The sequence below is a fragment of the Eutrema salsugineum genome, unplaced genomic scaffold (genome assembly GCF_000478725.1).
Source record: "Eutrema salsugineum unplaced genomic scaffold, Eutsalg1_0 scaffold_5, whole genome shotgun sequence".
In the NCBI taxonomy this organism is placed as follows: domain Eukaryota; kingdom Viridiplantae; phylum Streptophyta; class Magnoliopsida; order Brassicales; family Brassicaceae; genus Eutrema; species Eutrema salsugineum.
The window spans coordinates 13307340-13335316 of record NW_006256612.1 but is presented as its reverse complement, the minus strand read 5'-3'; the positions used below and the strand labels follow the sequence as shown (position 1 = coordinate 13335316).

Sequence of the window (27977 nt, the reverse complement as noted above, 5' to 3'; positions counted from 1 at the left end):
TCTGTAGATTACCCTGAAAAGTCATAAAAATGCTTTGGATTTTATCAGTTGTTCTGAGATTATTCAGGGTTTGATTAAAAAATGGGAATCGATGCCAAAGATGTCGGAACTCTTGTCTGGAAAATTCTCAGAATTTCCACGACCACTGTTTATACATACGTAAGAAAACACCCACTAGTTTCAGGTGTTTCTGCGGTTATATTCCTCTTATACAAATTTCTTCCTTGGTTTTTCTATTTCGTGCTTTGCTCTTCACCGTTCATCGCCTGTTCTGCATTTTATCTTCGGAATCATCTAAATTTCAAGCCTTTGAATATCAAAAGTATCAAAACGGTTTCCCAAAAAGGATCCGAGGAGGGAGGATCAAGGAAGGCTGACTTAAAGCACCAAAGAAGTGTTCGACGAAACGCCAGAAGAAAAGTTGAAGAGGTTGGGAAAGATTGGGACTCTTCTCAAGCTAGCGAGGATGAGAGAGACAAAGTCATTTTAATCACTCTCTACGGCGAATTCCCCAACACTACTAGAAAATCTCCTCAACTCCAGAAATTCAAGAAAGATAGAACCTTTCTTGTGTCGGAAGATTTCTCCTTTGAGCCTAGCCTCGACGAAGAAACTCATTCAACCACCGGAAATGTTTCCATCGTAGATCCATCATCCGAGAGGTTAACGAGCGGTGGTGGAGAAACCGAAATTGAGTGTTCATCATCATCATCATCATCATCATCATCAGAAGGCGAAGAAGAAACTGTCGGTGAAGACAAAAATGTTGTAGCTTGGACCGAGGATGATCAGAAGAATTTGATGGATCTAGGAAACTCTGAGATGGAACGTAACAAGAGATTAGAGCATTTGATTACTAGAAGAAGAACGAGGAGATTATTCTTACTTGCGGCTGAGAGAAGCCTAATCGATATGGAAGTTCCTTCCATCTGCGTTGGACGCAACTATTTCGGTTTGGATCAAGAAAACTATGTAATTGATGCGCTTCAAATGCCTGAATCTGCACCTTGTGTATTATTACCAACAAAAAACAACCCATTTGATCTTCCTTATGATCCACAAGAGGAGAGACCTAACCTCTCAGGGGATAGTTTTCAGCAAGAGTTTTCTGCAGACAAACCTAACGAGAGCTTCTTCTGCCGCCATGAGAGCTTTTCTCGTAAACTTTTTCCATCGGAAATTCAGGTTGACTCGAGAATGGAACCGTGGAAAAATTCAATTGATGTATGGCCTAGACCACAACAAGGTACATGCTCTCATCATTCACGAAAAAAACTTTGTAGCTTCTTACAAAGTATATGGCTTACTGATAAACAAGCATTTGAAAAAACTTGATAATCTTTACTAAAACACAGTCGATCTTGCAAAAATCTTGCAAATAAAACAGTCAATGCGTAATATAAATCTTTGTGTCTACCTTATTGAAAAGTTGGTCCCATTAATCTTCTTTCATTATTTGTTAGATCTAACTCTGTTCTGATTTTGCTGATAGGCTAAGCTCTACAGTTGTATCCTTGCTCATGTAGGTACCAATGATGGATTGGTTGGGGAGAAACCGCCTCTAACGGAAGGAAAATATGTAATAAGAGCAGAAGCAAATGATATGGAGTCAGAACACAGGACAGAGATCGTTGTGAGTGCTTCAAACTCATTGCCTTCTCCTGGAGAGAGTGAAATGGATTCCAAAGTCTCAAATCAAGAACGAACTTTGGGAAAACCAATTGGTGATCATCGTGTTGGAAACTCTCTAATGGGTATGATTCCTAGAAACACTAGGCCGCTTTCGAGTTCATTAGCAGCAGAAAGGCAAATATACATGGAACATTTTGGTTACAGCTCAGGAAAAGGTCATATGGTGACGCAATCCGTTGAATCTGATCTTCAAGTTGAGTTTTCTGAAATGGGATCACCTCCCACTACAGTTGATGGGAATTATTCTTCTGATGACGAGAAATCACTCTTTGTATTCGACTCAGATACCGGAAAGGGAACGGACTTTAGTGGTGAGGAAAATGATGCGAAACAGAAGAGCATTGTGGATAAAGCTGAACACTCTCAATTGTTACCAGTGGAGAAAGTTGATCAAGATTTCAATGAAACGAGTTCTATAGTTTCTCCGGAAACTGATGTAGCCAAACATTTTGAGGGACTGTCTGATGGTACAGACGTGAATGTTGTAAGATCTGAGGAAGAGGAGAGATCAAAATCCAGACACTCTCTACTGGAAAGTTCAGACAGGGGATTGCATATATCCGAGGAGGCCACGGTTCCTCACAACAACGAAGTTGTGTCGCAAAGAGAAGAGGTTATATAGTTCTTGTTCTTATCAGGTTTAGTGAAACACGATTGTTTTTTTGTCAATTTGTTTCTAAAAATGTTGAACGTGAATATATTCCTTGCAATGTTTAACAGGAATCACAGGAACTTCTCCAAAACTCGGTGGATGAGATGAAGATAAGTTATGACTCTGATGAACCTGAACCCTCTGAGAGATCAAGAACCAATCAAGAAGTAGAAGATAAATTTTTGAGAAATGATGGAGGCCAATCAACTGAAGAGATGGAAGAAATGGTGCAAGCTCAAGCTTCAGATGTGAATCATGTCACATCTAACGAGTCTGCTACTTCCCCAAGATCAGTGTTACCAGATCTGTCGATACCATTGGGCCAGCCTCATACTTTGACCTCTGAGAATTTGGAACTTACACCAGATAGTCAACCGCGAGCTATAATTCCAGAGCCGGACTCTCCTCAGAATCAAGTAGGTGGTTATAGTAGTAACATTAGAGAAACAGAGGTCAGTTTCAAAGGCTTTTCCATGTTCTTGAACTGAAATGTTCTTTTACAAATAGATTGTGTTCCCTAAAGCAGGGACAATCTGAGTCAAGTGAGGAAGTCACAGAAGATCATTCCAATTCAAATGCCATTGTCCCTTTGGTTAACACTGAGCACGAAACTCACGGTTCTGCAGTAATATCAATCTGATGAAGGGGTAAGCTCAGATCCAGAATAAGAGTTCCTTAATTCATGTTTTTTTTTGAAAATTAGAAAAATTCTTAAAGGCGTTTGTTATAACTGTTACAAGGAGGAACACAAAACATTGGAGCCTTTTTCTCTGTGGATTCTCAATGTACATACATCATCTTGGTTAGGATCAAATGGTAATGTAGCTGCAGTAGCCATTTTATACAGATGCTAATAGGATATTGTAAAGATATGAACTTGATGTATGTTTTAACTATGACAATGTATACAAGTTTAGGTTTCCTGTGTGTGTGTATGTTTTGTTCTTTTCATATTTCTCTTAAATTTACATTGCAGCTTTCACATGGCAAATCATTTTTGTTTGGGGTTAAACGTTCCGGAGAAATAGCAACTAGTTAGTTTAGGTTTCTCATTAGGTTTTGTTATTTACATAATATTTTTTTGTTGACTTTAATACAATTGATTTTTCTTTCTTGTAATTCAATTTTATCTGTTTGTTTTGATGTTTTGTTTTTGTTTTTAATGGATTATTAATGTGCATTCTTAAACATCTGGATAATTGATGTAAAAAACGTGGATATGATGTAAATAAAACTGTGGTCTGTGGATAATTATCTTTGTTCAAATTAATATTTAAAATTATTGGATCCAATCCTTGTTTCTCCAAAATCTAAATATTGATTTTATAAAAAAAAGTTATAATATCCTAAAACACATTAAAACAATTTTCTTGGAAAATTTTCGTATATCAAAACAAACTTTCAAAGAAAATTGTTAGAAGAATAAGTATCCCAAATCTTCGAACAAAGAAAATCATAAGTACCGATTTATCCACAAAAATTGTATTCATCTAAAGAATTTTTCTAAGTCAACCAAAAAATCCGGGTGAAAAAGATTCAGTGCAGAATAAAAGTTATCCAAAACCTGGCTCGTGTATAAAAAGAAAGGATCGGAACTCAAGTTCCTAAACCATCATCAACTTATACACATTATTAGAAGAAACAAAGCAAAGAGATAATTAACAATGGCTGTAGGTGTGATGAATATTGAAGAAGGTGTTTCCTTCCCTGCAAAGACAACTTCTCATGTTAGACTCTCCAGTCTAATTGCTGCTGTTGGTGGTCTCATGTTTGGTTATGACATAGGAATCTCAGGTTTTTGTTTGTTTGTTTAGGTTTAATTAGTTTTTTTTCCATTTTTTGGGTGTGATTGATTGATGACTAATGATGGTTAATTAAAACTTGCAGGAGGTGTGACAAGTATGGACACTTTTTTGAAAAAGTTTTTCCCGCACGTGTACGAGAAGAAACACAGAGTACACGAAAACAACTACTGCAAATTCGATGACCAGCTTTTGCAGCTCTTCACTTCGTCTCTCTACTTGGCTGGTATTTTCGCCAGTTTAGCCGCTTCCTTTTTGTCCAGAAGATACGGAAGAAAACCCATAATCGTCTCCGCCTCCATCTTTTTCTGCCTCGGTGCTCTCCTCAACTTATTTGCTCAAGATCTTGGCATGTTGATCGCTGGACGTCTTCTCCTCGGCTTAGGCATCGGTTTTGGAAATCAGGTCAAACTTTCTTTCCACGTTTCCTCCTCTGTTTTCATTTTTAGGGTTTTTCATACGGATCTGCTCTGTTTTGTCATGCTTTAACTCAATGAGTTTTCTTATGTTCTTGATCAGATCTCTAGGGATTTGTAATTCTAACATTTTGAAACCAATAAATACATTTTTGCAGACCGTTCCACTGTTCATCTCAGAGATTGCACCACCTCAAACAAGAGGAGCACTAAACATAATGTTCCAGTTTCTCATCACCATTGGAATCCTAGCAGCAAGTTTTGTAAACTTCTTAACATCCACAATGAAAGACGGCTGGAGATACTCTCTTGGTGGTGCTGCTATTCCGGCCTTAATCCTCTTGATAGGATCCTATTTCATCTACGAGACACCAGCTAGCCTCATTGAGCGTGGTAGAGACGAGGAAGGGAAGCAAGTCTTGAGAACGATCAGAGGCGTTGAAGACATTGAACTCGAGTTCAATGAGATCAAACGCGCCACAGAGTTTTCAAACAATGTGAAAAGCCCTTTCAAAGAACTTTTCCTCAACCGCGAGAACAGACCACCTTTGGTGTGTGGAACGCTCCTTCAATTCTTCCAACAGTTCACCGGAATCAATGTTGTTATGTTCTACGCTCCAGTCTTGTTCCAGACGATGGGTAGTGGTAACGACGCTTCTCTGATCTCCACCGTTGTAACCAACGGTGTGAATGCAATCGCTACGATTATCGCCGTTTTCTTGGTTGATAAGTTTGGTAGGAAGTTCTTTTTGGTTGAAGGAGCTAGTCAAATGACCGGTACACAGGTAATAGAAAAATACATATTTCATCACATTTAAACACATTTTTAACATTTTGTTTACTTGACTCTTGCTTTTGATTTCTTACGCATGCAGGTTGCTATTGGCGCTTTGCTCTTTAAAAATTTGCACTTAGTCGGACCGATTACAAGCCACGTCGTTCCACTCATCGTACTGATCCTAATATGCATATATGTGTCTGGATTCGCGTGGTCGTGGGGACCTTTGGGATGGCTTGTTCCGTCTGAGATCTATCCCATTGAGGTTAGAAATGCAGGTTACTTCTGTGCCGTGGCGATGAACATGGTCTGCACTTTTATCATCGGACAGTTCTTCTTGTCCGCTCTCTGCAGATTTAGATCAATGTTGTTCTTCTTCTTTGGAGTGATGAATGTTATCATGGGACTCTTTGTCATCTTCTTTCTCCCTGAGACCAAAGGTATTCCTATTGAAGAAATGGCCGATAAGCGTTGGAAGAAGCACTGGCATTGGAAGAACTATTTCAAGCAGAATTGATTTTTTTTTTTTTTCAAGATAGATTATTAATAATTTGAACAATTTCCAAATTTTCTAGCTACTATGGTTTTTTTGGGTTAAAATAACTTTTGTTTCTGCTCGTAATGTTCAAGTTTCTAATTTCAAACAAGATAAGTAATCAATATTTTTTTGAAACTTCAACAAAAATTCACATTGTAATTTTGGGACTTGATCTGTCTTCACTCTTGATCAGTATCAAACTTGTATTTTTGAATATATCTTATGTGACCTAATCAAACTACAAACTTACAAAGATTAAAATCCCTAATAAAGTGGAAAATCATAACTGATAAATTTTTGTTTATCAACACTAAAACCTACATTTTATTACCTCTTTTTCGGAACTATTAATCCAAACAATATATAAATATACATATTTTCAGAAAAAAATAAAGGCAAAAAAATGTTAGAACAACCGTAGAAAAAAAAAACGATTATTTTTTTAATGCACCTCAAGAAATGAAATTTCTTTTTTGTGATTTCAATAAGAAGACTATGATTGACAACTTGAGTTCGTAGGTAAGAAAATACCAAACCCGTCATAACATATGATATACCATTCTGCCACCAGTTCCCAAAGATACGGAATAGACAAGTCCCGAATCTTATATAAAAGACAATCAACTCTCTTTAGCTGAATGACACATCAGCAATGGAGAGAGTGACATGTGGAACATCCAAAAATTGATAAAATAAATAATTAATTAAATTTAAAGTAAAACACATTAAAAACATAAATAAAAATTAATATATATATATATACATTAGAATGCAATTCAAATTTAATTTAAATATAGAAAAACTTATAAATTTTATATAATACAAGAATTTTTAGATGCACTATTCTATTTTCTTCTTTCAAGTGATTTAAATTTCATTTTCAAACTAAAAATATACTAAATTTTAATGCAAATAAAAAAAAATTAAGACTGAATAAATTACGAAGTTTTAAATATTCTTATATAAAACTTCAACTAATAAATTAAAAAACACAAAAATATTTAATAAATGATTAAAGAGATAACAATTATTAAAAAAAAATAGTATAAGAAAAATGTACACGTAAAAATGTCATACATGAATTTAAATTAAAAAAATGGAATAAAAAAATATATATAACTAAAAAATTCAAAATGATAAATTGAAAAAGTTAACAAGTATTATATTAGTAAGATTTACAAGAATAAAAAGAATATGAAAATCGAAGAACAAATAAATATTCCTCTCTGATATTAAATATATATTTATAAATGAATTATTACATTTTCATACAAAATTTAAAATAGTATATTTTTAATCCCTTATTATTTTGAAAGAAAAATTAGACTGGCACATGTAGAAAAAATTATAAATAATGTATTATCAAAAAAAAATAAAAAAATATAAATATTTTAAACGCAAAAACACTGATAATAAACATAAAATTCAATACAAATTTTTAAAATATAGTATTTAAATATATATTAAAACAAGATCCACATACGGATTCTCTCCTAGTTATTTTAATACAACAACACACATGACGTGAGTCGATTGATGTCATCATTAAAGCCAAATCAGGAAATTGAAAAGGACTATTATGGGCTGACGGATCTGGAGGTGCTTGATCTTGCACTCCTTGAATGACACATTGAAGATTGGCTGTCTCGCCTGTGAGACTTGCTTCTCCTCTCTTTCCTTCCTTTCTTAGGCGATATGCTTCTCCTCTTAGGGCTTACGCTTCTCGATACTGACCTGTACCTGCTTTCATTTATATCTTCAGTTTTCTACAATCTTCAGTTTCCAGCTAATCTTTCTATATATATTGACCTGCCATACCTTGTGTAGTAGCGACTTTCAGGTGAGTAGGACCTGTCTCTCCCTCGGTAGTAAGGTGAATAGGACCTGTCTCTCCCTCGGTGGTATGGCGAGTATGATCTGTCACGCGCTCTGTAGCGAGGCGAGTATGACCTGGACCTGGACCTGTACCGCCGCCTGTAGTAAGGCGAGTATGATCTGGACCGTGCTCTGTAGTTACGCGAGTAGGACCTTGACCTTGACCTTTCCCTCCGCCTGTTGTAAGGTGAGTATGACCTATCACGTTTCCTGTAGTAACGATCACCAGGTGATGGAGATCTCGAACAGGAGTAAGATCTGCCTCGCATATAGTAGGGAGAGTTTGACAATGATCTTCTGCTCCTCCGATAGCTAGGAGAATAAGATCTGCTACGGTCAGATGAGTAGCTTCCACTGCGACTACGAGAGCCGCTTATGGACCTGCGAGGAGAGTAGCTAGGAGACCTATGGCGTCCTGCACAAGGAGGAGACAAACTCATTAAGGACAAGGACAAGGAATTGTCTTAAACCAATACCACTGATGTCAACATACCTCGACCGGTTCTCAGTCCTAAATACTTTCCCGGAGTTGGAGTGCGTCCTCTACGACGCCTCGCCTGAACAAACAAACAGAGAACTGTCTCAATCAATGAAATAGAAAAGAATCCGTAAAAATGGCAACTCGAAAAAAACAACATTTTCTATATTGAAGCTACTAGAGCAATGTATAAAAAGTTGTTCAATAAAAGAGAGGAATGCAGGGCATACAACCCTAACAGTCTGAAACTCGGTGGATTTGATTTGTACGAAATGTTGCGTTGTTTGGTATTTGGTGAAGTACTGCTGCTACAACAGCAGACCTGCTGCCACAGAAACTTGAAAGTGGAAACAAAACAAGCAAACAACTTAAATATCCAGGGAGAAAAAGAAAAACAGTATCATATTGCCCATTACTTGCATAGATCCGAGAGATTGCATTCATTTTATAGCTATATCGGGAATGGATCAGGATAAGTTCTTTTTACCTTCTCAACTGTGATGACACGGCCCTGCAGAACAGAATGATCTAGATATCTGATGCAACGGTTAGCATCACCAACAGTTTCCATCGAGATAAAACCAAATCCACGAGGTTCTCTAGTCCATGGATCAAGGACAAGGTGAACATCAGTTACCTAAAAATGTCAAAAGGCCACCAAGGTTAAAACACGAAAATCTCCCTTTTAAAACTCTCTAAACGTTATGCACTGCAAGAAAATATTGATTTCTTTCTGGAAATCAACATAATATCTAACCTTTCCTTCTTTTGAGAAATGATCCTCGAGATCTCTTTCAGTTACCCGGTGAGACAATCCAGTAACGTATAAACTGTTACCAGGGTTCTCTGCATCGCTTGAGGCACTCCTGATGTAATAATAAAAGAGTGTATTACAAAAGCAGCAAAAAGAAACTCATGACCAAACAGAGCCCAGGAAAGGAAAAATACCTCGACCGGCTTCTAGAGAGGGACCTTGAGACAGACCTTCCACGACGCTTCTCATAAGGGGAGAGTGAAGGAGAGTATCTTGACCTCTTTGAGTAAGACATCTACACAAACAAGAGTGAACAATTGAAAGGTTTAGAATTTTATCTACATGGTATAAACTCATATGAAGAAGCTGAATTGAATAATAATATCCTCGATAGCCAATACGAGCGAGAATTAACTTTTTTTTTTTTTTTTTTTTTTTTGTAAAACCCCACGCAAATATACAAGGATAACCTATTTCATAATTTTCTTCATCACTGAGTAGCAAAAACACCAACGGAATTATGGAAATTTACAAAACCTTCAAGAAAGAGACCTTCATCATACTCATGACATGATAAATGCTTGCATCTATCTAACTCTTTTCTGTGAAGATCTAGAAAGATTCAAGCTCAAACATCGTAATTTGTGGCAACAAACAGATCTAAGAACACCTAAAGACGATAGTTCCAGCATTAAAAAAAAAGAAAACAGTCTCTAAATCGATAAATAAATAGCATGGATCGAACATAATACTCACATCGAAGAACGCTCTCTTGACAGGATGATCACAAATGGAAATTGGATGTTCCAGAACTGACGAGATTTACGTTTCCGTGTACGAATCGGGAATCAAAGATGTATATATATATAGGGAGGAATTAGGAGAAGCTTCGGGATTGTCGGACGCGATGAATTTTGTTAACTCCATCAAATATTTCATTTTGTTGTCCGGCCCATTTTCTCTCACAAAGGCCCAAATCAGGAGCTTTAGTAGGCAAAAGAAAAAAATTCAATCGTTTTTTTGACAATTGAGGCAAATTACCGCACTGGCGGGAACCAAATGTCCTAGAACTGCGAAATCCCGCCAGAAAAGAAAAAGCTTATAAATCGGACTCCTTGGAATAGCGGTCTTGTTTCCAAAAACCGCAATAACCCTTAACCCTAGACGAGCGATTCGGATTCTGAGCACTGGGAAGACGATATGTTGGAGCTACGTCTTGTTCAGGGTTCTCTGTTGAAGAAGGTTCTAGAATCGATCAAAGATCTTGTGAACGATGCGAACTTTGACTGCTCCAGCACTGGGTTCTCGCTCCAAGCCATGGATTCGAGTCACGTGGCGCTGGTCTCTCTCCTGCTTAGATCCGAAGGCTTCGAGCACTACAGGTGCGACAGGAATCTCTCCATGGGGATGAACCTCGGAAACATGTCGAAAATGCTCAGATGTGCCGGAAATGATGACATCATCACCATCAAAGCTGATGACGGCGGCGACACCGTCACTTTCATGTTCGAGAGCCCCAGTAAGTTCTCCAATCTACTTTGTTATGCTGGTTACGAAATTTTTCTGATGTTTCTTAGTCCACTATTGCTGATTGAGAGTTGTAAACTCTGCGATTCTATCATTTTTGGGTTAAGCCGGTGTGGAAGGAATGGTGGGAAAATTTATGTAGAAATATGATATCAGTTCTCTTATGGCAGCAGATTTTCTAGTTTCAAACTCTAGTTAGACGTAATTGCTTCCTTATTTTAAGGCAGAGGAACTTCATAGGGTTGTTGACGTTACCAGTGAAGCAAGATGATCAACTGGGTCATGTTCTGTATGCATATTTTGATACCTTTGTTGAATCATTTACAGCGCAAGACAAGATTGCAGACTTTGAGATGAAGCTGATGGACATAGACAGTGAGCATTTGGGAATTCCTGATGCTGAGTACCATTCAATTGTGAGGATGCCGTCAAATGAGTTTTCCAGGATTTGCAAAGATTTAAGCAGCATCGGTGACACAGGTACACTCCACTGTGCATTTCATTGCTTTTTATTGTTTATATCTGTTGGTCTTTGAGTCTGTAGAGAGACTGATATACAGGCTTGATGTTATCTTTTCAGTTGTGATCTCCGTGACTAAAGAAGGGGTTAAGTTTTCTACTGCTGGTGACATTGGGACAGCTAACATTGTGCTCAGACAGAACACAAGTGTTGACAAGGTATGGCTTTGTCTAATCATCATTTATGGCTGATTCATGGGAGCGATCTGTTGAATTTGGGCTTTTGTTTTGTGTGTCTGCAGCCGGAAGATGCAATTGTGATAGAGATGAACGAGCCAGTGTCACTCTCATTTGCCCTGAGGTACATGAACTCATTCACAAAGGCAACTCCACTGTCAGACACGGTGACTATCAGCTTATCATCGGAGCTGCCAGTTGTGGTGGAGTATAAGGTAGCTGAGATGGGTTACATTCGTTACTACTTGGCTCCTAAAATTGAAGAAGAAGAAGACACTAAGCCCTAAAACTCCTTAGTATATTCATCCTAAAAGTCAGAAGATTTTTCTTGATGATGATGATGATGTTTTTCTGTGATTCCATTTAGTGCCCCTCTTGAACAGTTTGTTTCCATGACTTATTATGTTTTACGATAACAAAGTTCGGCAAAATTAGTGGCTTCTGAAACGATTTATCATCTATTTCCAATTCACAAGATAAATTTCTTATGCAACCTTGATTGTAAGATTTTGACAAGATACATTTTTATCTGACCAATTACCCAAAAAACCTGTATTGCATTCCATTAGACTTCTCATTATCGTTATATGACATCATTCTATACTCTGCTGCTACATTTGTGTAAGACCAGATACGTGCACCAGACCGTGCATTCAGGTAAACCTATTATAACACAACTTTTACCACGTCTACTTTAGTTTCTACTTGTTTATGTTACAACGAAAGCACTAGAAGAACCTGTGAAATGGTGGACTGACCCAAAGGGCCTCTTTGCAGCACCAAAATGGGTGATCCTGTACACCCCTGGTGATGCAGATTCAGGAATTCTCCATTCCACTGTGGCTTGACTACGGGAGCTAAGTTTCTTAGGCCTTGACCACTTGAACCTCAGACATAGGTCGTCGTCGTCATAAACCGGGATCCAAGTCTTGTCCTTCCGCTCTAGTTTCTCCACTAGAGCAAACGTACCTGCCATGAAAATAGTATCACTTGTTAGCATAAAAATAAGTGACCAGGTCAACCTTTTTGAAATCCATGACTAAGAAGCAGACATAAGCATCAGCAATTTTAGATAATCATGAGTCAATAACTGAGTCAATAAAATAAACATTTGCCGTCAGTTAGAACAGTTCAAATTTCACCATCTTGTTCCATGATTTTCTTTTAAAAGCGAACAGTTTCACACAGACGGTAAATAAAGCTAAAACAAGAAAAGAAAAACTCAGCAGGCACAAATGTAGCTTTCAGTCTTCAGTCTCTGACAATTCAAATTTGCTTCAAGGATCATTTGCTTAAGAAATTAAATTAAAACAAAAGTTATATACTAAACAAGTAATTTTTCTATTTGAGTTGGGTGATGATACCTTCTGTCAATAGATCGTTTCTAGGGCAAGCTGACTGGAATACAACAGTAACTTGGTCATTTCCCCTCTTCAAGGACAAGTTTTTGGGAACATCCGAGATTACATCCCCAAAACTGTCTCCGACAGGAGTTGTGTCCATCATGACTGGTGTGAGGAAGCTCAGTTGCTTGTCTAGGAGATCAGGCGGTTGAGGTCCCGGTTGAACAGTCGTATCAAGGAGGAGAGATTTGGAGAGTTTCTTGAACTCTTGAATGTAGCCACTGAGGGTGTGCGGGCCAAATAATGTAGATGCGCCCTAACAAATGCAACCATTGCAACAGATACAGATTAAGCGGAACAAAAAGAAGCTGTTTGTTTTAAAGGGTCAGTGTAATAAGCATTTACCTCGTATCTTTGCACTTGGTATTCCTCAAAGGTAGTCACATACTGTGAGTATCCATTAGCCAACCCAGCTATCACGACGTGAATCTCACCGCTCATTTCTTTATCACCACTGCTTTTAAGCTGAGTCTTGACTGCATCGCGGAGACGCCTTCCAGCCATAGTTGTGAATTCTGACAAGCAAGATAGTCAGGAATGTTAACCATCAGTAGTCATGATTTTGAAGTGTGACAATCTGCAGATTCTCCAATACCTCCAGGAACACTGAGAATGAAAAGTTGTCCAATACGCAGAATTTGCAATGACAGAATTGACGGCTGGAATCCATGACAAAGTTAGAGTAGTGTCTTTAAACCATAAACAATACTCAAGGAACTTCACAATTCTAAACTACTTACAGCCCAGTTATATGGCTTTGTCATTTCTCCAGTGTCAAGCAAGATGGGTTTTGGGTAGTGACAATCCATTTGTTTCTTGTCAGGTGTTTTGACAACGTTTCTCACCATCCTCCAGAAAAGGTTCCCCTGATTTATGCAAATGGTATACTTGAGAAATTGAAAGCATGGAAGCAATATTTCACTTATTGGATGATACATTTATGATTTTGACTGAATACCTTATCATCTCCTTGTGTAAAATCAAATGCTCCTGGTCCATCTGTGGTTCCAGCAGCAAAAGCAAAGCCCATTGCCGCAGGACAAGTTTTTACAACTTCTGAATTTCCATCTTTTTTAAGAAGTGTCACATTAAGCTGTGAAAAGTCAACGTAAACATGGCGATAATCAACCCTCCCCTGTAGCTGTTCAGATGCTTTGTTGAAAAGATCCAAAGCCATCTTGAATTGCCTCTCACCAATTATACGTGTACTCTCAAATTCATCAGGATAGCTGCAATGATAAAGCAACAGGTGAAAAGAAGAAAACTTTTGTGCTATCCAATCTTGTAAGATGACACAAAAACAGTAACAGGAGAATACCCTGGTCCACGCCCATAGCACAGCTCATTTCTCCCACCACATGTACTATGATTGAAATCACAAGGAAGTCCAGTGTCTAGGCAAAAGGCTCCAAGCACATTTGGGCTAACATCGCCACAGTTTGTTTGACAGAAGGCAGAAACAAAGCCAGGCATGTCCGCATTTCTCAGAGAGCTCCTCACCCGCCTTGCAGAACTTGAAATCCTAGTTGCAGGCCTACCAGGTTGTGACTCAAAGTAAGATGCAAGATCTAGCAACTCCTGATCTGCGGTAGACCAAACAAACTGAACATTTTTATCTTGTTCTATCTTTACAGACACAATGTACAGTTGTTATTATAAAGGTGTTGTAAGCTTACGGCTGTCCTGATGATTCCCGATTATGCTTGAAACTCTTCTAGGTATCTCATCTGAAATAAACCCTTCGGAGTAGGATCTTTCAGCAGTATTCTGTTCAAACCAATCCTCCATATATCGTGCTGCAGCGCCCTTGTTGTCCCCACTGATCAAAGAGTTTGTACGACTCATGGAAGTTCCATGAGTAGCAAACCAATTGAAACTACCTACTGGACCCCATTGATCATCCACGAATTTCAAGAGAGTCATTTCTTTATCAACATCATACTTGTGTTTACTCCTTTCTTCTGAAGGATTATTAAGATATGCACTTGGACTGCGGTTTACGCCAGCATCCAAGAGTTCACCTACAAGGTAAGTTTTATTAGCCATACGAAAAAAGCCTTTACAAAGAAACATCCTGCAACACAAATGTACAAATATAGGCTACGAGCAAGATAAACCTTTTCAATTTATTTAAATTCATCAGAAGAAAACAGGATGGAGAAGACAAAGATATTCTTTCTCCAAGAATTATTTCCAATGCCCACAACTATTTTTCATTTGCAGGTATCCGTATAACCAGGAAAAACATGTATCAGATTCCAGCAACAATCAATCTATCAGAAAACAGGAAAAATTGCCAGAGAGAATAGTATCATCAGTCTTTACCACTATTGAGAAAAATTGATCCAGGACGAAGGTTTTCGTGAGCTTGTATGATACTATTCTCAATTCCATCCACAAGGGCATCAAATGACTGACGAACAAATCCAAGTGATGTTACGATATACACCACATATTGTAGATACCCCCCGGGACCGGAATGGGTGTGAATACCACTGATGCCAACATTCTTTTCTGTATATAGGTCCCCATATCTGCGAAAGACAGTTTCATAATTAGAGTAGACAGAGACACCAAATATCTCTCTCTAATTTATGATGCATGAGATAAACCTCTCAACAACAACAAAAAAAAACAACGGCTAGTCAACCTAGAAAAAGATAAGGAACGTACCTTGCCTTGAGTCTCTCGATCACTTTGAGTGTTACAATTTGTGAAGCCATACAAGCATCAATGTTAACAAACACGACCCGCTTCCCTTCGGGCTCTGAGACAATGAATGTCCGAGCGCGGAGCCTAAAGTGAATACCAGATGCTACTTGCTCCATGTTAGCATAACCCATCATATTTACATCAGCCGCCGGGCCAGTAATGTCATAGCTTCCCAGTCCAATCAAATATTCAGAGTGAGAGTGAACTCCTCCGCTGGTGAGCAGATAAAGCACTGTCGATATGTAGAAGAAACTGCGCAAACAAGTGCTCCATAATCTGACTAGAGATCGCTCCATCATGGTGTGATGTTTCTCAACCACTTCGCATTACCTTCTATGTCATAAAAACACTCTTATTAACATAAATAACATTAAATCTTTCGCAAAGTAAAACTGAAAAATTATTTATCTTCTATACAAAACAGATTGTATAGACTCTCAACATAATCATCATAAATTTTGACGTCCCCGATTCTCAAACAGAAGTGTACCAGAAAATTCCCGGAGCACACAAAACTGGGAAGCCAAATCACAGGCCAAAAGGCAAAGACGATCACAAACATGAAACAGAAGAAAAATCAAAGGAAACTCAAATGAAATCAGAAAATCCAGTTCTGCTAATATATGTGATTCTTCTAGTAGCAAACTGAATACATGTGAGATTCTTAATTCGGAAACTGAATAAAGTTAGTAAACATAGTTTTCCCCTATGCGTAAAAGCAATACTAAAATACCTCAAGCCAGTAAGGATATTTTTTCCCCCAATCTGTTAAAAACAAAAGACTAACAGAAAGCTGATGATAACCATGGAGAATCAGCAAGATACAGTATCTTAACATGCAATCCGTTAAAAGCCACAACAGAAGAGAAACTAATCTCTAACCTGATCTCAGGAAGGGATTCTTCTAAAAGCAACGGGAGAGAGAAGTCCTGAGGAAGAAATAAATAAAAAAATCGCGAGAAGAAAAAGATCGAGAAAGAGTGAGACGAAGAAAAAGAGTCTGAAAGTAGAAGGAAAGAAATGAAATTGGTGGGAGAGATGATTAGTCAATTCAGAGCTTTGTACAAACATTTTATTAGCAACAATAAGACATTGGCCCAATCATCAATAGAGGCCCAACCAAAGACACACACCAGGCCCAACAAACGATTATACTTGGACTCTCAAAAAGTAAAAATCATTTCTTGTAGAAAAATCAATGTTATAATTCCAACTCTTAGTTTTCATTTGCTGTTCTAATGACTTCTACGGCCTAAATTAGAGTCTAATTTGGCAATTAAACCAGTTTATGTTTTTTTCAGACTGGTTAATGTAATACAATTGTGAGGGTATTGAATCCGTCCAGATTATTGACGATGATTTTACGTATATAACGTATGGTATGGTAGATTTAAATAAGATATCTACAACAACAACAAAAAATTCAAATGAATGAGATTAATTTCTTTTCATGGTTAAACAAAAAACAATTCCGAAACTAAAATCAAATAAATAAATAAATGGGCGTTTCCGTTTTCACCTCGTGTGCACAAAACTCGCAACGGAATAGGGAAGAGAGACGAGAGAAAACAGAAAGAAACAAGGGAAAACAAAAGCAATTACGAAGAAAACAAGTTCCATTCTCGATTTCTTCCGGCTTGCTCAAAGGGTAAAATTCCACCTGCTTGGATTATCTAGGTTTCGAGCTGCGGCTTTGATTCGTTTAATCTCATTGTCTCCGTTTCCGAGACGGTTATTCGATCGATTGTTGACGTTTATGTGTGTATGCATAGGTTGATCGGACGCTAAGATTTGAGTGAGCGACAATGGCGAATCGAATAGATCACGAGTACGATTACTTGTTCAAGATCGTCCTGATCGGCGATTCCGGTGTTGGAAAATCCAACATTCTCTCTAGATTCACCAGAAATGAGTTCTGTCTCGAATCCAAATCTACCATTGGCGTCGAATTCGCCACCCGAACTTTACAGGTGATGATCTCTCTTCTCTCGAATTCTAGATCAATTGTGCTTCTAAGCTAAAGTTTTTTTGAGGATTAGTCTCAGTTTCTCGAACTGTAGAAATGGAAAAACTTCATGTGATTGTTTAGATCTGAAGATCTTCTGTAGAAATTATAATATATTGAAAGCCTCGAGATTCATCTTGTTCATGCTTCTATGTGTGTATTATTTATCTGTTTAGGTTGAAGGCAAAACAGTCAAGGCTCAGATTTGGGATACGGCAGGTCAAGAGCGTTACCGAGCTATCACAAGCGCTTACTACAGAGGAGCAGTGGGAGCACTTCTTGTCTACGACATAACCAAGAGACAAACCTTTGAGAATGTCCTGAGATGGTTACGCGAGCTTAGGGACCATGCTGATTCCAACATTGTCATCATGATGGCTGGAAACAAATCAGATCTAAACCACCTGAGATCTGTTGCTGACGAAGATGGTCGCTCTCTTGCTGAGAAGGAAGGTTTGTCATTTCTCGAGACTTCTGCTTTAGAAGCAACCAATATCGAGAAAGCGTTTCAGACAATTTTGTCCGAGATTTATCATATCATAAGCAAGAAAGCCTTGGCGGCACAAGAAGCTGCAGGTAATCTTCCGGTTCCGGGGCATGGAACTGCCATTAACATTTCAGATTCATCCGCAACTAACAGAAAAGGATGCTGTTCTACCTAGTAACTATAGCAATGACTAATCAATCAATCAATCAATCACACGTTTGATTTCTCAAGGATTATCTCTTTTTGATCATTTTTTCTTGGCTTAATTTCAGCAAGTATAGCATACCTTTTTCTTTCCAGTTCTTTGTGTTTGTTTAGCTGTGTTGAAACTGTGATCATTCACACCATTTCCCAGAAAGGAAGCTCTTTATTTCTTTACTGTTATATCTACAAAAATCCTCTGCAGTGTAACATGGTGAATACCATTTACAAACGTCGGAAAGGATCTTCTTAATTATGATTTGCTCATGGCTTAGGCCCAGTGTATGTATGTTCTTTGATCAACTGAATAGTAAGCAGCCAGAAGTGCAGGTCAAATTCCCCCCCTCTAATCGTCTAGGATTCTCTGTTTTGTGCATGTGGTCATATGAGCCCAAGAGATCATAAGTTGATCGTTTCACATAAAAGGCATGAATTTCTTCCATCAAAAATGGAGTCGGATTCTCGAACATTATACAACAACAGACTGAATTTTCAACTATATATGTTTATAGAATAAGAAGAAGAAAAAAAAACTAAAAAATGTGGAGACCAAATAGGCGCACGAGGGGCTGTGTAAGCATTTACTAAACCGAATAGGCCCGCTCTGATAGACAACAGAGAGGTCAAAAAGTTAAAAAGAAAAAAAAAAAAGTTGGTGAAAAAAAAGAGGAAAATATCAGTGTCCAGATTTTTATTTTACTTACCTGTGACAGTCTGTCTGTTGTTTCACTCGTGGCCTCTCTCCCACCTCTTTCTTTCTCTACATCTTCCCCATCTCTCCCACCTCTCATAGATCCCATCAATGGCTTCCCTCGTCGAATCCGGTTGGCAGGTATCTCTCTCTCCATCCATCTCTTATCTATCTCCTATCGATTCCCTCGTTTTCGTCGGTTTCGTGTCTTCTCAAGCGATTACCTCCTGTTTTCTCCGTCTTCGCTGACTTCAGTTCACTGCATTGTGAAACATGCGTTGTTTTATATATTTATATTTGTTTGTTGTGATCCTCCGCTCTGTGTTGGTTTGATCCATCGGATTAAAACGTATCGATTGCAGTACTGTGTTAGATCTGAATTTGACTCTCTGCTAGTGCCAAATTACGTAGAAAGTATAAGCGTATTTCCTGTTTCTGTTTGTTTGTTCTTTTCTTTGGTGGAGCTTAAACGGATCTAGTAGACGCTTGGATGTTAATAATCAAGTCTCTCTCTGTTGGATCGTTTTTAACTTACGGACTTTTCAATGATTGGTAACTTAATGCGGGAAAACGCCGTTCATATGGATTGCTATTTTGGTTTTGCATGGTTTTTTTGGTCTGGGAGTTCATTTGCATTTGATGCTTCAATATTTGCTTTATCTTGATCTATATATATATGAGACTGAATTGATGAATATCAGTAATTTCTGCTATAACCAGCAGAATATGTTTTGTTTCACCGGAGTTTTCTGCTCGCTCGCATTAGCTATCTTGACTTTGTTTTTGTGTCTGTTGCAGTACCTTGTGACACATTTTAGCGACTTTCAACTGGCGTGCATTGGGAGTTTTCTCCTCCATGAAAGCGTCTTTTTCTTATCTGGCCTCCCTTTCATCTATCTAGAAAGGGCAGGCTTTCTCAGCAAGTACAAAATTCAGGTTCGTCTCTTCTTATTCTCATCGGTCCAAGTGGTCTCCGATGTACGATATTATAGCTTTGCTTGATCTTTTTTCAATAGGATCTTGTAGACGTTTATCACCAAAGAATCAGTTTTCACTTGTGAAATTGTTTTTGTTCCTTCACTGTTAAAAGTGAATTTATTGTCATGTCTGAAATTACTAGCCATTGTGAAGCTGATCCTTTTTTCTCGGCTTCTCTTACTTGAATGACCAACAAATTCCGGTGTTTTGGTCATATGCAGACAAAAAATAACACACCTGCAGCCCAAGGAAAATGTATTACTCGCCTCTTGCTTTATCATTTCTGCGTAAACTTGCCCCTGATGATGGCCTCCTATCCTGTCTTCAGAGCCATGGGAATGCGAAGCAGTTTTCCTCTGCCGTCCTGGTATTATCAGGTTCTTTAGTGCTAAAGCTTTTTCCTTTGGGTTCTCATGTTAGACTCTTCCAGTTGGCAATAGAAGAAAAAAAAAAATCAAAAACTGTCAGTGTTGAGCGTCATGAAAGAACCTGAGCTTATGTTGATCAGGTATATAAGACCCTCTTTGGTGATGGTCCTGCAGGAAAGAAGTGTCTGCCCAGATATTATTCTACTTCATCATTGAGGATTTTGTTTTCTATTGGGGTCACCGGATCTTGCATTCAAAATGGCTGTACAAGAACGTGCACAGTGTGCATCATGAGTAAGTTCCAGTGTTCACCATCTTTTTACATTTTTTGATGCTTGAAAGTTAGATCAATTCTGAAAGAGCAACCGTTCTATGATATTCCAGATACGCCACACCATTTGGTTTGACATCGGAATATGCTCACCCTGCTGAGATTCTATTCCTGGGTTTTGCTACCATAGTTGGTCCAGCTCTCACCGGTCCCCACCTGATTACCCTCTGGTTATGGATGGTACTGAGAGTGCTTGAAACAGTTGAAGCACATTGTGGTTATCATTTCCCATGGAGCCTCTCGAATTTTTTTCCTCTGTATGGAGGGTAAGATCACACATCTAGCCAGCTCTCTTGATATGAAATCCACGTATTATAGATTGTAATAATGGAAAATCTCAATATTTTGGTTACAGTGCTGACTTCCATGACTACCATCACCGCCTCCTCTACACAAAGTCTGGCAACTACTCTTCAACTTTTGTGTATATGGACTGGTAAACATCTGAAACTATTATTATCTCTTTGCTTTTGAAAAGAATTGTCAACCATCCGTCTTGGTTTTCTTCAGGATCTTTGGTACTGACAAGGGCTACAGAAGATTGAAGACCCTTAAAGAAAACGGTGACATGAAACAAACGTGAAATGGCCAGTTTGGATTGCAGAGTACATTTGTCGCTGGAAATGTGGGTTTGCGAGGTCAGTTTGCATCTCCGGAGAGGTCTTTATTCTGCAACCTCTGCTTTTGTCGTCCATTTTGCTTCTGTGTTGCTGCAGCATTTCTGTGTCTTAGTTTAATATGTGTGACTAGAATTGTTACAAATGTGGCATCCTTGAAAACATTTGTTTCTTTAAATCTCAAAGCAGTTAATATTAGTATGTGTTTGGGTTGAGCAATTGAAGCATATTTGGTATGGGTCGTCTATTTGATTTGTTGTTTAACATCAGTCTGTCAATTGTTCTGTTCGTTCGTTGGTACTCTTTCGTTTCTCCTCGGGCTTAGTGAGTAGTTTTAAAGGCTACTTCAATTCTGTTTGGTTTGGTACGGTCCATTTGACACCCGTAGATTCACCGGAAGTAGCTTGTAACTTCGTATTCGAATTCATTCTGAATAAACTCTTCTTCTTTTTCTGAATGAACTCTAATATAACAGGTAAACTCTTTTTTTCTGAATAAACTCTTCTTTCGATCTGATCTGTGATCATGTATTATGTATAGATAATAATATCACACTTAGATTTTATCAATCAATTATCATTCACTCGACACCGACACGTACAAGTGCATCGCTCCTTGGTGGGTCACGTCCTTTTTGTGGTGTAGGGTTTCTAAGCTTACCACTTTGCCACGTCCTTCTTCTTCCCAATTACCGTCTCTAGAAAATTCCCGTTGCTGTCTCAAAGGATACCACGCGTACGTGACTTAATGGTTTAGTCGAAAAGCAAAAAACTCTGAACATACTTTTTATTAATTAATCAAATTCTGAACTGATTCCACCTAGATAGTGACACATCCCGTCTTCCTCTTTTGTTCGTCTTCTTTATACACAACGAAAAAGGCAACAAAAGATGGTTCGTTCGCACCAAACAAAAAAACCCAACCATACCCGGTTTATCCATTTTCGATGAACCGGGATATTTTTTTTCTTTTTCTCTTTCGGGTTGGAAGAAAAATCTGAGAGACCTTCATCGCAGTGAGAAAATTCACACACTAAACCCAAGGAAAGAAAAAAAAAAAAACAAAAGAATCATTCATATTTAAAGAAAAAAAAAAACGGTGGAGTGATGAGATTAGTGTCCAGCAACGTGTCTCTTTCTTCTTCTTCTGAGATCAACGACGACGACGCTTACGTTATCGCTACTGTGCTTAGCCAACGCCAGCTTCGTCAGCAACACTGACGCCTCCGTACATGCTTTGTCCGTGATCTCTCCTTTCTTCCCGTTCTTCCTTGACCCCACCACTTTCGCTTCCTCCTTCCCTTCTTCATGACTCTCCGGAGTTTCTCGCCTCCTTCCTCCCCGACCTTTTCTGTTTAGATACATGAGCACCATCGCACACGCCGCCTCGTTCGTCACTACGTCCCACAAGCCGTCGCTCGCGAGAATTAGAAACTCATCTTCCTCCGTCCGATCCGTCACCGTCACCTCCGGCTCTGAACTCACGTACGGTTTCAAGTAATTGTCTCCGATGGCACGTGACATTGCTAAAACGCCCAACACTCTCGGACCGTCCCAATATATCACTCGTCCTCCCGCTTCCTGGATTCGATCCAACTCGTCTGGACGATCCGGCTGTGTATAAATATTTCAACCGGCAAATCAGATTCAAATCCACAAAATATGAAGAAAAAAAATTTAAAAAAAGATTTCTAGACTGACCTTGTGATCTGTGGATAGAGGCACTGGTTTTCCATTCCGGCAGAGAACAGCTCTGGAATCGCCGCAGTTGGCTACAATTATCTTCTCCGGCGTAATGACAGAGACAACGGCGGTAGATCCGACGGCGTCGCAGTCGGGACTCTGAAGCTCGCACCTGCAATTAGTGCTCATCACAGTTTCGCCCCAACGAACAACCTCCTTGTCCATGCGCGTGAAGCTACGCTCCATCATCTTCGTCCATTCTTCCTTGTGATCCGAGAGCGCTTCTTCTTGCACTAACACGTGAAGCCTCTCTTTACATCTCGCCGCAACCTGTGAAACGACATCGTATTGCACAAACTCAATCAACTGGTGATAATTGATAAATATTATTCAAATTGAGGGGGAAAATAATTAAAAAACGACGTCGTACGTGAGAGCAGCCGTGTCCGTCGTAAACGCCGAAATAGTGCCATCTTCCACGAGAAAACTCGGTTTGTTTCCGTACAAACGACGGATGAATCGCAACCGCATCCTCCATATCTCTCCTCCTACCGCACACCGATGCGACGCCGTATCTAGGTCTCAGATCCGTCTCTCTCGCCGTTTTTTTACAAGGAATTACCGATGAATTTCCGGTGATGCAAAAGTCGTCTTCGAGTGATACACTCTCGTCCGCTTCTGAACAACTCCGAGAAGGTGATGCGCAGTTCATACAATCGTACTCCTCTTGTTTATTACGCTTATAAATACCCTCTAAATCTTCCGCCACCGTTGCCGCCGTCGGATTCTTCTCCGCCGGAGACATCCTGCATCGCTGAGCTCCGATCCGTCGTCTCCGGCTCGACCACGACGGCCTCGATTCACAAGCCGACGCTTCGTCCTCGTAACAAATATCCGCCATCTGAATATCTGATCCCCCCAAAATAAAAATAAAAACTCGATCGCGGTTTCTTTTCCAGACGAATCTATTGACCGTCAAATTTAATTCCCGAGAGAAAAATAAAAAATCTCTCTCTGATTTTTTTTTTGTACAAAAGAAGAAGTCGAATAGTGTTTTTGATTATGGCATGCGATTAAATAAATATCATCGGTACACGTTACATGGCGGAGCATTTATACCCACGCGCCTACCGCTTCACAAACATTTTAAAATTCTTTTTCTGTGTTTTTCAGTTTTACTTTTAACTTTGATTTTCAAAAATCTTACTTTAACGACGTGACGTATTGGTCTTGTGCCTGATAGATTAATCTTGACCGTAGATCTGGTCACTACACTGCTTTAAAATGGACCACGTAAGCATCACGATCAGGTAGGAGATATACGTGGCCCAATCAAAATTGAACAGAAGGGAAAGAGGAAGTTCCTTTCGCGCCACGACTGTGGTCCACTTCTTCTCAGTATGACCTTTTTTTTCCGAATTGTCTCTGTGTCTCCCTAAAGATGAGAGATCTAATCACGGGAGAGAACTATTTTATTTAAAAAAGAATTCCATTACGTTAAATTTGATTGTAGTTAACCTTAATTTGAGCTAAATTAGGTCAACTTTTTCAAGCCTAACGAATTACATATTAATATATACACGGCGGATTTTTGTGTTCTTCCACTTAAAAGAGTTTATATAATGCTAATTACAATTAGGTGATTACATTACACACGTTAGCCTTCATACGATAATTTATGTTTAAACTCAAAAAAAAAAAACAGTCATACGAGGGTTCTTATTTTGTGTTTTGTTTTGCTTTTTAAATAATATCTACCATCAATTACATGGAGCAGCTTCTTGTTTCTGTACATGTAACCAGATTTGTAATTCACCAACGACAAGGGGTGATGCATATTAAATCTAATGTTTCCATTTGAAATGCATCGAAGGCTCGCTGAAAAATTGATGCACCTCATCCGTACATATATCTGAACAATTATAATACTGATCTTATATTATATATATATATATTATATCCATCTTATCTTATTATCCTAATTGTGCATCTTCAAACTATTCCCAATATCTTGCATAACCACGAAGGAACAATTAGTGGAGCAAGGTATATATGTTTTACTAATTGTTCTTGGGAATGGTTTGGCTAATATCTTCGCAGGCTGGTACGAGAGCTAGCTATTTTAGACACACCATGTTGTCATTTAGAGTAATGATTTATCAATCTTTCATGTTGCTATGTATGCTTTGAACGTATAAAATGTAACAAAACTGAATACCACACTGTCGTAGGAAAGATCCAAGACAAAATCATACAGGTGCTTCTTGTGCGTACAAATGTTATACTTTCAGACATCATAATCAATAAATGATTTCAAATCTGTCTCCATTAAGTGGATTTGATATACGCACGAGATCAAATAGATTTCACGCAACTAAAATCTGTAAAGCTGTAGTTACATTTCTAAATAATCCTGGAGAATCTTTATTGAAAAAGAGGTCTCACTAGTCATTATGAAGTAGAAAGTTAGATAGAAAATGCCGTACAGATGACACGTAAGTGTCTTGGAATTAGGAGTTTTTAACCGTTTATAAAGACACAAACAATATTTAAAACAAAACAAAAGAAGAGAGAAAAAGGCTTCTTGGTGAAGCAGTGACCCAACCAATTTACCTTTTACGTTTCACCTTTTATTCCATTCCGCCGAGTGGGTCCCTTCTTTCAAGGGAGAATCTAAAAGGAGTTATCCACCGTACACGTGTTACGATCGTAGCTCTTATGAATTCCTTTGATTTAGTTACTGTCGCAGTCTTAAAAAATTAGGTCAAGTTGCCTCACACTCTCAAGAATCAAGTCAACGATGACAAAGAATCAATTGGTCTCAATGGAAAATGGTAAGTGCATGGTGCTAGCTTATATTGAACCTTATTGCTTATTCACCGAGTTTCCGTGTTCATCACTGGAAAAAGAGAAAATGTGCGGTTGCACTTGCACATCTTAGATTCGCAGCTGATCAAATTATAAAAGAATTAACACAACCACTAATAAACATTTATGCAACATTTTCCGATTTTTTTTTTCATCGCCAAAATTGTATGACTGATTAGTCTCATAAATTTTTGATATTTTGACCGAGTTTAACAAAAAGAAGATCATTTAAAGAAAAAGACCACTAATTTATTTTGGGAGGAAATGTATTTGCTCATCTAACAGTGAGACCACCTGCAATTATTAGCCATTTACATTGCTATAGTAAAACTATATAACTGAGATGAGGGAAAAGTAAATATAGAATTAATTGTGGTTAATACTGAAACCTACAAAAATCATAAGAATACACAAATGGGGCCTCGTTCGTGCACCCACCGATCCAACCAAAACCACTGTAATTGAATTGACCCCCAACACTGAAGCTCCTAGAATCACTGGTAAGTGACAAAATCTTTCAGTTTCTGATTTTGGAATATAGCGTATTAGTTATCATCATGATCCTATCCATATTATTATATAATTTTATAAAGATTTTATTATTTTAGTAAAAATATCCAAATTTTATTGTGCATGGTGGCAATGCATCTCGACCAAGGTCTTTGATACATCCATGGTATTGTACTTAGTCATATAATTTTTTATGTTTTTGCACCACTTCTCCTTTAATTTTATATACGTTCAACTTTTCAGCTTAAAAGTTCAGAAACAAACAAATAACTAATTTGCATTTACTACTTCGTGACAACTAGACCTTTCAGTTTATTGGGATCTATCTATTCGGTTTTTGATTTATCTGAGTTGGGGAAAATATATTTTTCTTTTGTTTGATGAACCGTGGAAGTTCATCGAACAAAATTTTTGGTTTGGTTCGGAAAATTTAATGCATACCCAATCTTTTAAATAGAAAATGATCAGCCTGCGGCCAAAAACTAGACATGAGGTATATGTCAGAATTGACTGCAGAAATCAAACTTATGCATGCATTTTATGTGAAGAGATAGATGATGGTCTGTAACCGAAGTATTTTGGATGGGAGGACAAAATACTACTTTTTTTTATTAAAGGACAAAATACTGCTTTTTATTTACAAATTTATGCTGTGGTCTCTTTTGTTTCACAATTGTTAATAGGGATGGCAAAAATATACAGTAATGGAGCTGAAAATTCTAGTTTTTCGGTGTTATCGTTTTTTTATTAAAGCATGGCTTGATATCGATCGCTCGTTTTCACAAGTACCATCGCACGTTAAGTCAACGGTGCCTGAGTACTCAAAGCAAATCCTTATATTACTAAAGCACAAGTCACCTGACCAATTAAATTCTGCCACATAGTTTGTGTTTATATATTTTTAAAATTAAAAAAAAAAATGAAATCATGCAAAAAAAATAATGGTTTTCTCGACTCACGATTCTTTTTCATCATCCACGATCTTTCTTGATCTTTCTTTCCTATATTTCTATATCAAAGATACTCTCAATTGATCCGAAACATAACTCTGTGCAGTGATTTAGTGTGGAAGACTAGTGATTACTTAAGTTTCTCGGAGACATCTAAGGATTCTGATTTCATCTCAAATTTCTACCTTCACGCTGACGCAGATATAGGACAAGTGATTTGCAGTGTGTTACTGGAGATCTGATCCTTAAGAAGACATTTCAATTCATGTAAGAGAGAATGCAAATGCAGATCGCAATAGAATTGCAAGAAGGGAATTCTGTTAAAAGGTAAAAACGCTTCCATTAATTCACTTCCGAAAGGATCAAATTGTTTAAGTGTTTTGCTATTGTAGAATAGAATTTACAGCAGCGATGGATTGAAAACAGCAGAGAGGTTTCTACCTTTTCTCTATAATTTCAATGTTTTAAGTTTTTGGTAAGAAAAATTGATTTATGTATGGTTGTATTGTAGGGGCGAGAGGAACATGAAGTGTTGAAGATGACAAAACTGGTGCTGTTGTGGGAAAGATGACTAAATTTTAAGACAAAATTAACACAGATACTATATCAATTGTTTCAGTTTTCCCCGTAAATTGGTCTATAGTCTTTGCGATACACCACTTATTTTTTTATTTCAGATGTTTGAAATATAAATACACAGTGAAAAGGAATCATAGCTCTACTGCTTCTTCTCGATTACCAGAAAAAAATAGGTACTCAAACAATCAAATTCGTCAATGAAATTATTCCCAAAGGTAACTAATATAAAATAGCTTTATATAATAAGCATTCTCATCTTGGTTTTATAATTTTACCAGATTTTTTAAGGAATCGAGCGAGGAAGAAAGATGGCACGCAAAGTAGTTTATGGGGTACTAGGTTTTCTATTTTTCCTTCTTTGATTACCATTTCTTAATATGTAACTAA

At 38.0% G+C, this 27977-nt stretch overlaps 8 protein-coding genes across 13 annotated transcripts; 5 read left to right on the top strand and 3 right to left on the bottom strand.

Moving 5' to 3' along the window:
* Nucleotides 1–81: 81 nt before the first annotated feature.
* Nucleotides 82–3040, top strand: LOC18994135. Of its 2 annotated transcripts, none has more exons than XM_024152676.1 (4): nucleotides 82–1246; nucleotides 1527–2305; nucleotides 2413–2760; nucleotides 2871–3040. In XM_024152676.1, the coding sequence occupies exons 1-4, from the start codon at nucleotides 82–84 to the stop codon at nucleotides 2982–2984; spliced, it is 2406 nt and encodes an 801-aa protein (XP_024008444.1). In that variant the 3' UTR covers nucleotides 2985–3040. The 2 variants fall into 2 exon arrangements, with proteins under 2 accessions (XP_024008444.1, XP_024008443.1); XM_024152675.1 differs by having other exon boundaries at nucleotides 2413–2796.
* A 968-nt stretch (nucleotides 3041–4008) lies between these two features.
* Nucleotides 4009–5857, top strand: LOC18994134 (sugar transport protein 2). Its single transcript, XM_006417749.1, has 4 exons — nucleotides 4009–4138; nucleotides 4232–4551; nucleotides 4721–5347; nucleotides 5438–5857. The coding sequence occupies exons 1-4, from the start codon at nucleotides 4009–4011 to the stop codon at nucleotides 5855–5857; spliced, it is 1497 nt and encodes a 498-aa protein (XP_006417812.1).
* A 1369-nt stretch (nucleotides 5858–7226) lies between these two features.
* LOC18994133 (serine/arginine-rich splicing factor SR45a) lies at nucleotides 7227–9877 on the bottom strand. Of its 4 annotated transcripts, none has more exons than XM_006417747.2 (7): nucleotides 9742–9877; nucleotides 9180–9280; nucleotides 8989–9097; nucleotides 8719–8868; nucleotides 8247–8310; nucleotides 7697–8168; nucleotides 7227–7618 (listed from the first exon to the last, which is right to left on the bottom strand). In XM_006417747.2, exons 2-7 carry the CDS (start codon nucleotides 9278–9280, stop codon nucleotides 7456–7458), a joined length of 1059 nt encoding a protein of 352 aa, XP_006417810.1. In that variant the 5' UTR covers nucleotides 9742–9877; the 3' UTR covers nucleotides 7227–7455. The 4 variants fall into 4 exon arrangements, 3 of the variants coding, with proteins under 3 accessions (XP_006417810.1, XP_024008803.1, XP_024008804.1); XM_024153035.1 differs by lacking the exon at nucleotides 7227–7618 and adding an exon at nucleotides 8462–8568 and having other exon boundaries at nucleotides 7702–8168; XM_024153036.1 differs by lacking the exon at nucleotides 7227–7618 and adding an exon at nucleotides 8465–8568 and having other exon boundaries at nucleotides 7702–8168.
* A 215-nt stretch (nucleotides 9878–10092) lies between these two features.
* LOC18994132 (proliferating cellular nuclear antigen 1) lies at nucleotides 10093–11680 on the top strand. Its single transcript, XM_006417746.2, has 4 exons — nucleotides 10093–10504; nucleotides 10840–10992; nucleotides 11093–11190; nucleotides 11274–11680. Exons 1-4 carry the CDS (start codon nucleotides 10186–10188, stop codon nucleotides 11493–11495), a joined length of 792 nt encoding a protein of 263 aa, XP_006417809.1. The 5' UTR covers nucleotides 10093–10185; the 3' UTR covers nucleotides 11496–11680.
* Nucleotides 11681–11729: 49 nt separating this feature from the next.
* LOC18994131 (neutral ceramidase 1) lies at nucleotides 11730–16340 on the bottom strand. Its single transcript, XM_006417745.2, has 11 exons — nucleotides 16206–16340; nucleotides 15285–15656; nucleotides 14937–15145; nucleotides 14288–14632; nucleotides 13930–14194; nucleotides 13570–13840; nucleotides 13352–13477; nucleotides 13207–13270; nucleotides 12957–13126; nucleotides 12573–12867; nucleotides 11730–12177 (listed from the first exon to the last, which is right to left on the bottom strand). The coding sequence occupies exons 2-11, from the start codon at nucleotides 15620–15622 to the stop codon at nucleotides 11918–11920; spliced, it is 2343 nt and encodes a 780-aa protein (XP_006417808.2). The 5' UTR covers nucleotides 15623–15656; nucleotides 16206–16340; the 3' UTR covers nucleotides 11730–11917.
* A 504-nt stretch (nucleotides 16341–16844) lies between these two features.
* On the top strand, nucleotides 16845–18173 carry LOC18994130 (ras-related protein RABA2b). 2 transcript variants are annotated; one of them, XM_006417744.2, is made up of 3 exons: nucleotides 16845–16971; nucleotides 17096–17293; nucleotides 17505–18173. In XM_006417744.2, the coding sequence occupies exons 2-3, from the start codon at nucleotides 17129–17131 to the stop codon at nucleotides 17988–17990; spliced, it is 651 nt and encodes a 216-aa protein (XP_006417807.1). In that variant the 5' UTR covers nucleotides 16845–16971; nucleotides 17096–17128; the 3' UTR covers nucleotides 17991–18173. The 2 variants fall into 2 exon arrangements, with proteins under 2 accessions (XP_006417807.1, XP_024008375.1); XM_024152607.1 differs by having other exon boundaries at nucleotides 16860–17000.
* A 545-nt stretch (nucleotides 18174–18718) lies between these two features.
* Nucleotides 18719–21230, top strand: LOC18994129 (methylsterol monooxygenase 2-2). Its single transcript, XM_006417743.2, has 7 exons — nucleotides 18719–18848; nucleotides 19506–19643; nucleotides 19907–20052; nucleotides 20228–20347; nucleotides 20438–20650; nucleotides 20740–20820; nucleotides 20895–21230. The coding sequence occupies exons 1-7, from the start codon at nucleotides 18819–18821 to the stop codon at nucleotides 20965–20967; spliced, it is 801 nt and encodes a 266-aa protein (XP_006417806.1). The 5' UTR covers nucleotides 18719–18818; the 3' UTR covers nucleotides 20968–21230.
* Nucleotides 21231–21778: 548 nt separating this feature from the next.
* On the bottom strand, nucleotides 21779–23748 carry LOC18994128 (protein phosphatase 2C 3). Its single transcript, XM_006417742.2, has 3 exons — nucleotides 23114–23748; nucleotides 22702–23013; nucleotides 21779–22614 (listed from the first exon to the last, which is right to left on the bottom strand). The coding sequence occupies exons 1-3, from the start codon at nucleotides 23582–23584 to the stop codon at nucleotides 22114–22116; spliced, it is 1284 nt and encodes a 427-aa protein (XP_006417805.1). The 5' UTR covers nucleotides 23585–23748; the 3' UTR covers nucleotides 21779–22113.
* Nucleotides 23749–27977: the final 4229 nt, after the last annotated feature.

Coding starts and splice junctions, on each gene's coding strand:
- LOC18994135 (XM_024152675.1), top strand. CDS start 82: ATGGGAATCGATGCCAAAGATGTCGGAACTCTTGTCTGGAAAATTCTC. Junction 1,247..1,526: donor ATGGCCTAGACCACAACAAG/GTACATGCTCTC, acceptor TTGCTCATGTAG/GTACCAATGATGGATTGGTT. Junction 2,797..2,870: donor GTAACATTAGAGAAACAGAG/GTCAGTTTCAAA, acceptor TCCCTAAAGCAG/GGACAATCTGAGTCAAGTGA.
- LOC18994134 (XM_006417749.1), top strand. CDS start 4,009: ATGGCTGTAGGTGTGATGAATATTGAAGAAGGTGTTTCCTTCCCTGCA. Junction 4,552..4,720: donor GCATCGGTTTTGGAAATCAG/GTCAAACTTTCT, acceptor ACATTTTTGCAG/ACCGTTCCACTGTTCATCTC. Junction 5,348..5,437: donor GTCAAATGACCGGTACACAG/GTAATAGAAAAA, acceptor TTACGCATGCAG/GTTGCTATTGGCGCTTTGCT.
- LOC18994133 (XM_006417747.2), bottom strand. CDS start 9,280: ATGTCTTACTCAAAGAGGTCAAGATACTCTCCTTCACTCTCCCCTTAT. Junction 8,169..8,246: donor AGGACTGAGAACCGGTCGAG/GTATGTTGACAT, acceptor CTCCTTGTGCAG/GACGCCATAGGTCTCCTAGC. Junction 7,619..7,696: donor GAAAGTCGCTACTACACAAG/GTATGGCAGGTC, acceptor AAATGAAAGCAG/GTACAGGTCAGTATCGAGAA.
- LOC18994132 (XM_006417746.2), top strand. CDS start 10,186: ATGTTGGAGCTACGTCTTGTTCAGGGTTCTCTGTTGAAGAAGGTTCTA. Junction 10,505..10,839: donor TTTCATGTTCGAGAGCCCCA/GTAAGTTCTCCA, acceptor AATCATTTACAG/CGCAAGACAAGATTGCAGAC. Junction 10,993..11,092: donor AAGCAGCATCGGTGACACAG/GTACACTCCACT, acceptor TTATCTTTTCAG/TTGTGATCTCCGTGACTAAA.
- LOC18994131 (XM_006417745.2), bottom strand. CDS start 15,622: ATGATGGAGCGATCTCTAGTCAGATTATGGAGCACTTGTTTGCGCAGT. Junction 15,146..15,284: donor ATCGAGAGACTCAAGGCAAG/GTACGTTCCTTA, acceptor TGTCTTTCGCAG/ATATGGGGACCTATATACAG. Junction 13,841..13,929: donor TGCTATGGGCGTGGACCAGG/GTATTCTCCTGT, acceptor TTATCATTGCAG/CTATCCTGATGAATTTGAGA.
- LOC18994130 (XM_006417744.2), top strand. CDS start 17,129: ATGGCGAATCGAATAGATCACGAGTACGATTACTTGTTCAAGATCGTC. Junction 17,294..17,504: donor TCGCCACCCGAACTTTACAG/GTGATGATCTCT, acceptor TTATCTGTTTAG/GTTGAAGGCAAAACAGTCAA.
- LOC18994129 (XM_006417743.2), top strand. CDS start 18,819: ATGGCTTCCCTCGTCGAATCCGGTTGGCAG. Junction 18,849..19,505: donor TCGTCGAATCCGGTTGGCAG/GTATCTCTCTCT, acceptor TGTCTGTTGCAG/TACCTTGTGACACATTTTAG. Junction 20,651..20,739: donor TTTTTTCCTCTGTATGGAGG/GTAAGATCACAC, acceptor TTTTGGTTACAG/TGCTGACTTCCATGACTACC.
- LOC18994128 (XM_006417742.2), bottom strand. CDS start 23,584: ATGGCGGATATTTGTTACGAGGACGAAGCGTCGGCTTGTGAATCGAGG. Junction 23,014..23,113: donor ACGGACACGGCTGCTCTCAC/GTACGACGTCGT, acceptor GTCGTTTCACAG/GTTGCGGCGAGATGTAAAGA. Junction 22,615..22,701: donor CTCTATCCACAGATCACAAG/GTCAGTCTAGAA, acceptor ATTTATACACAG/CCGGATCGTCCAGACGAGTT.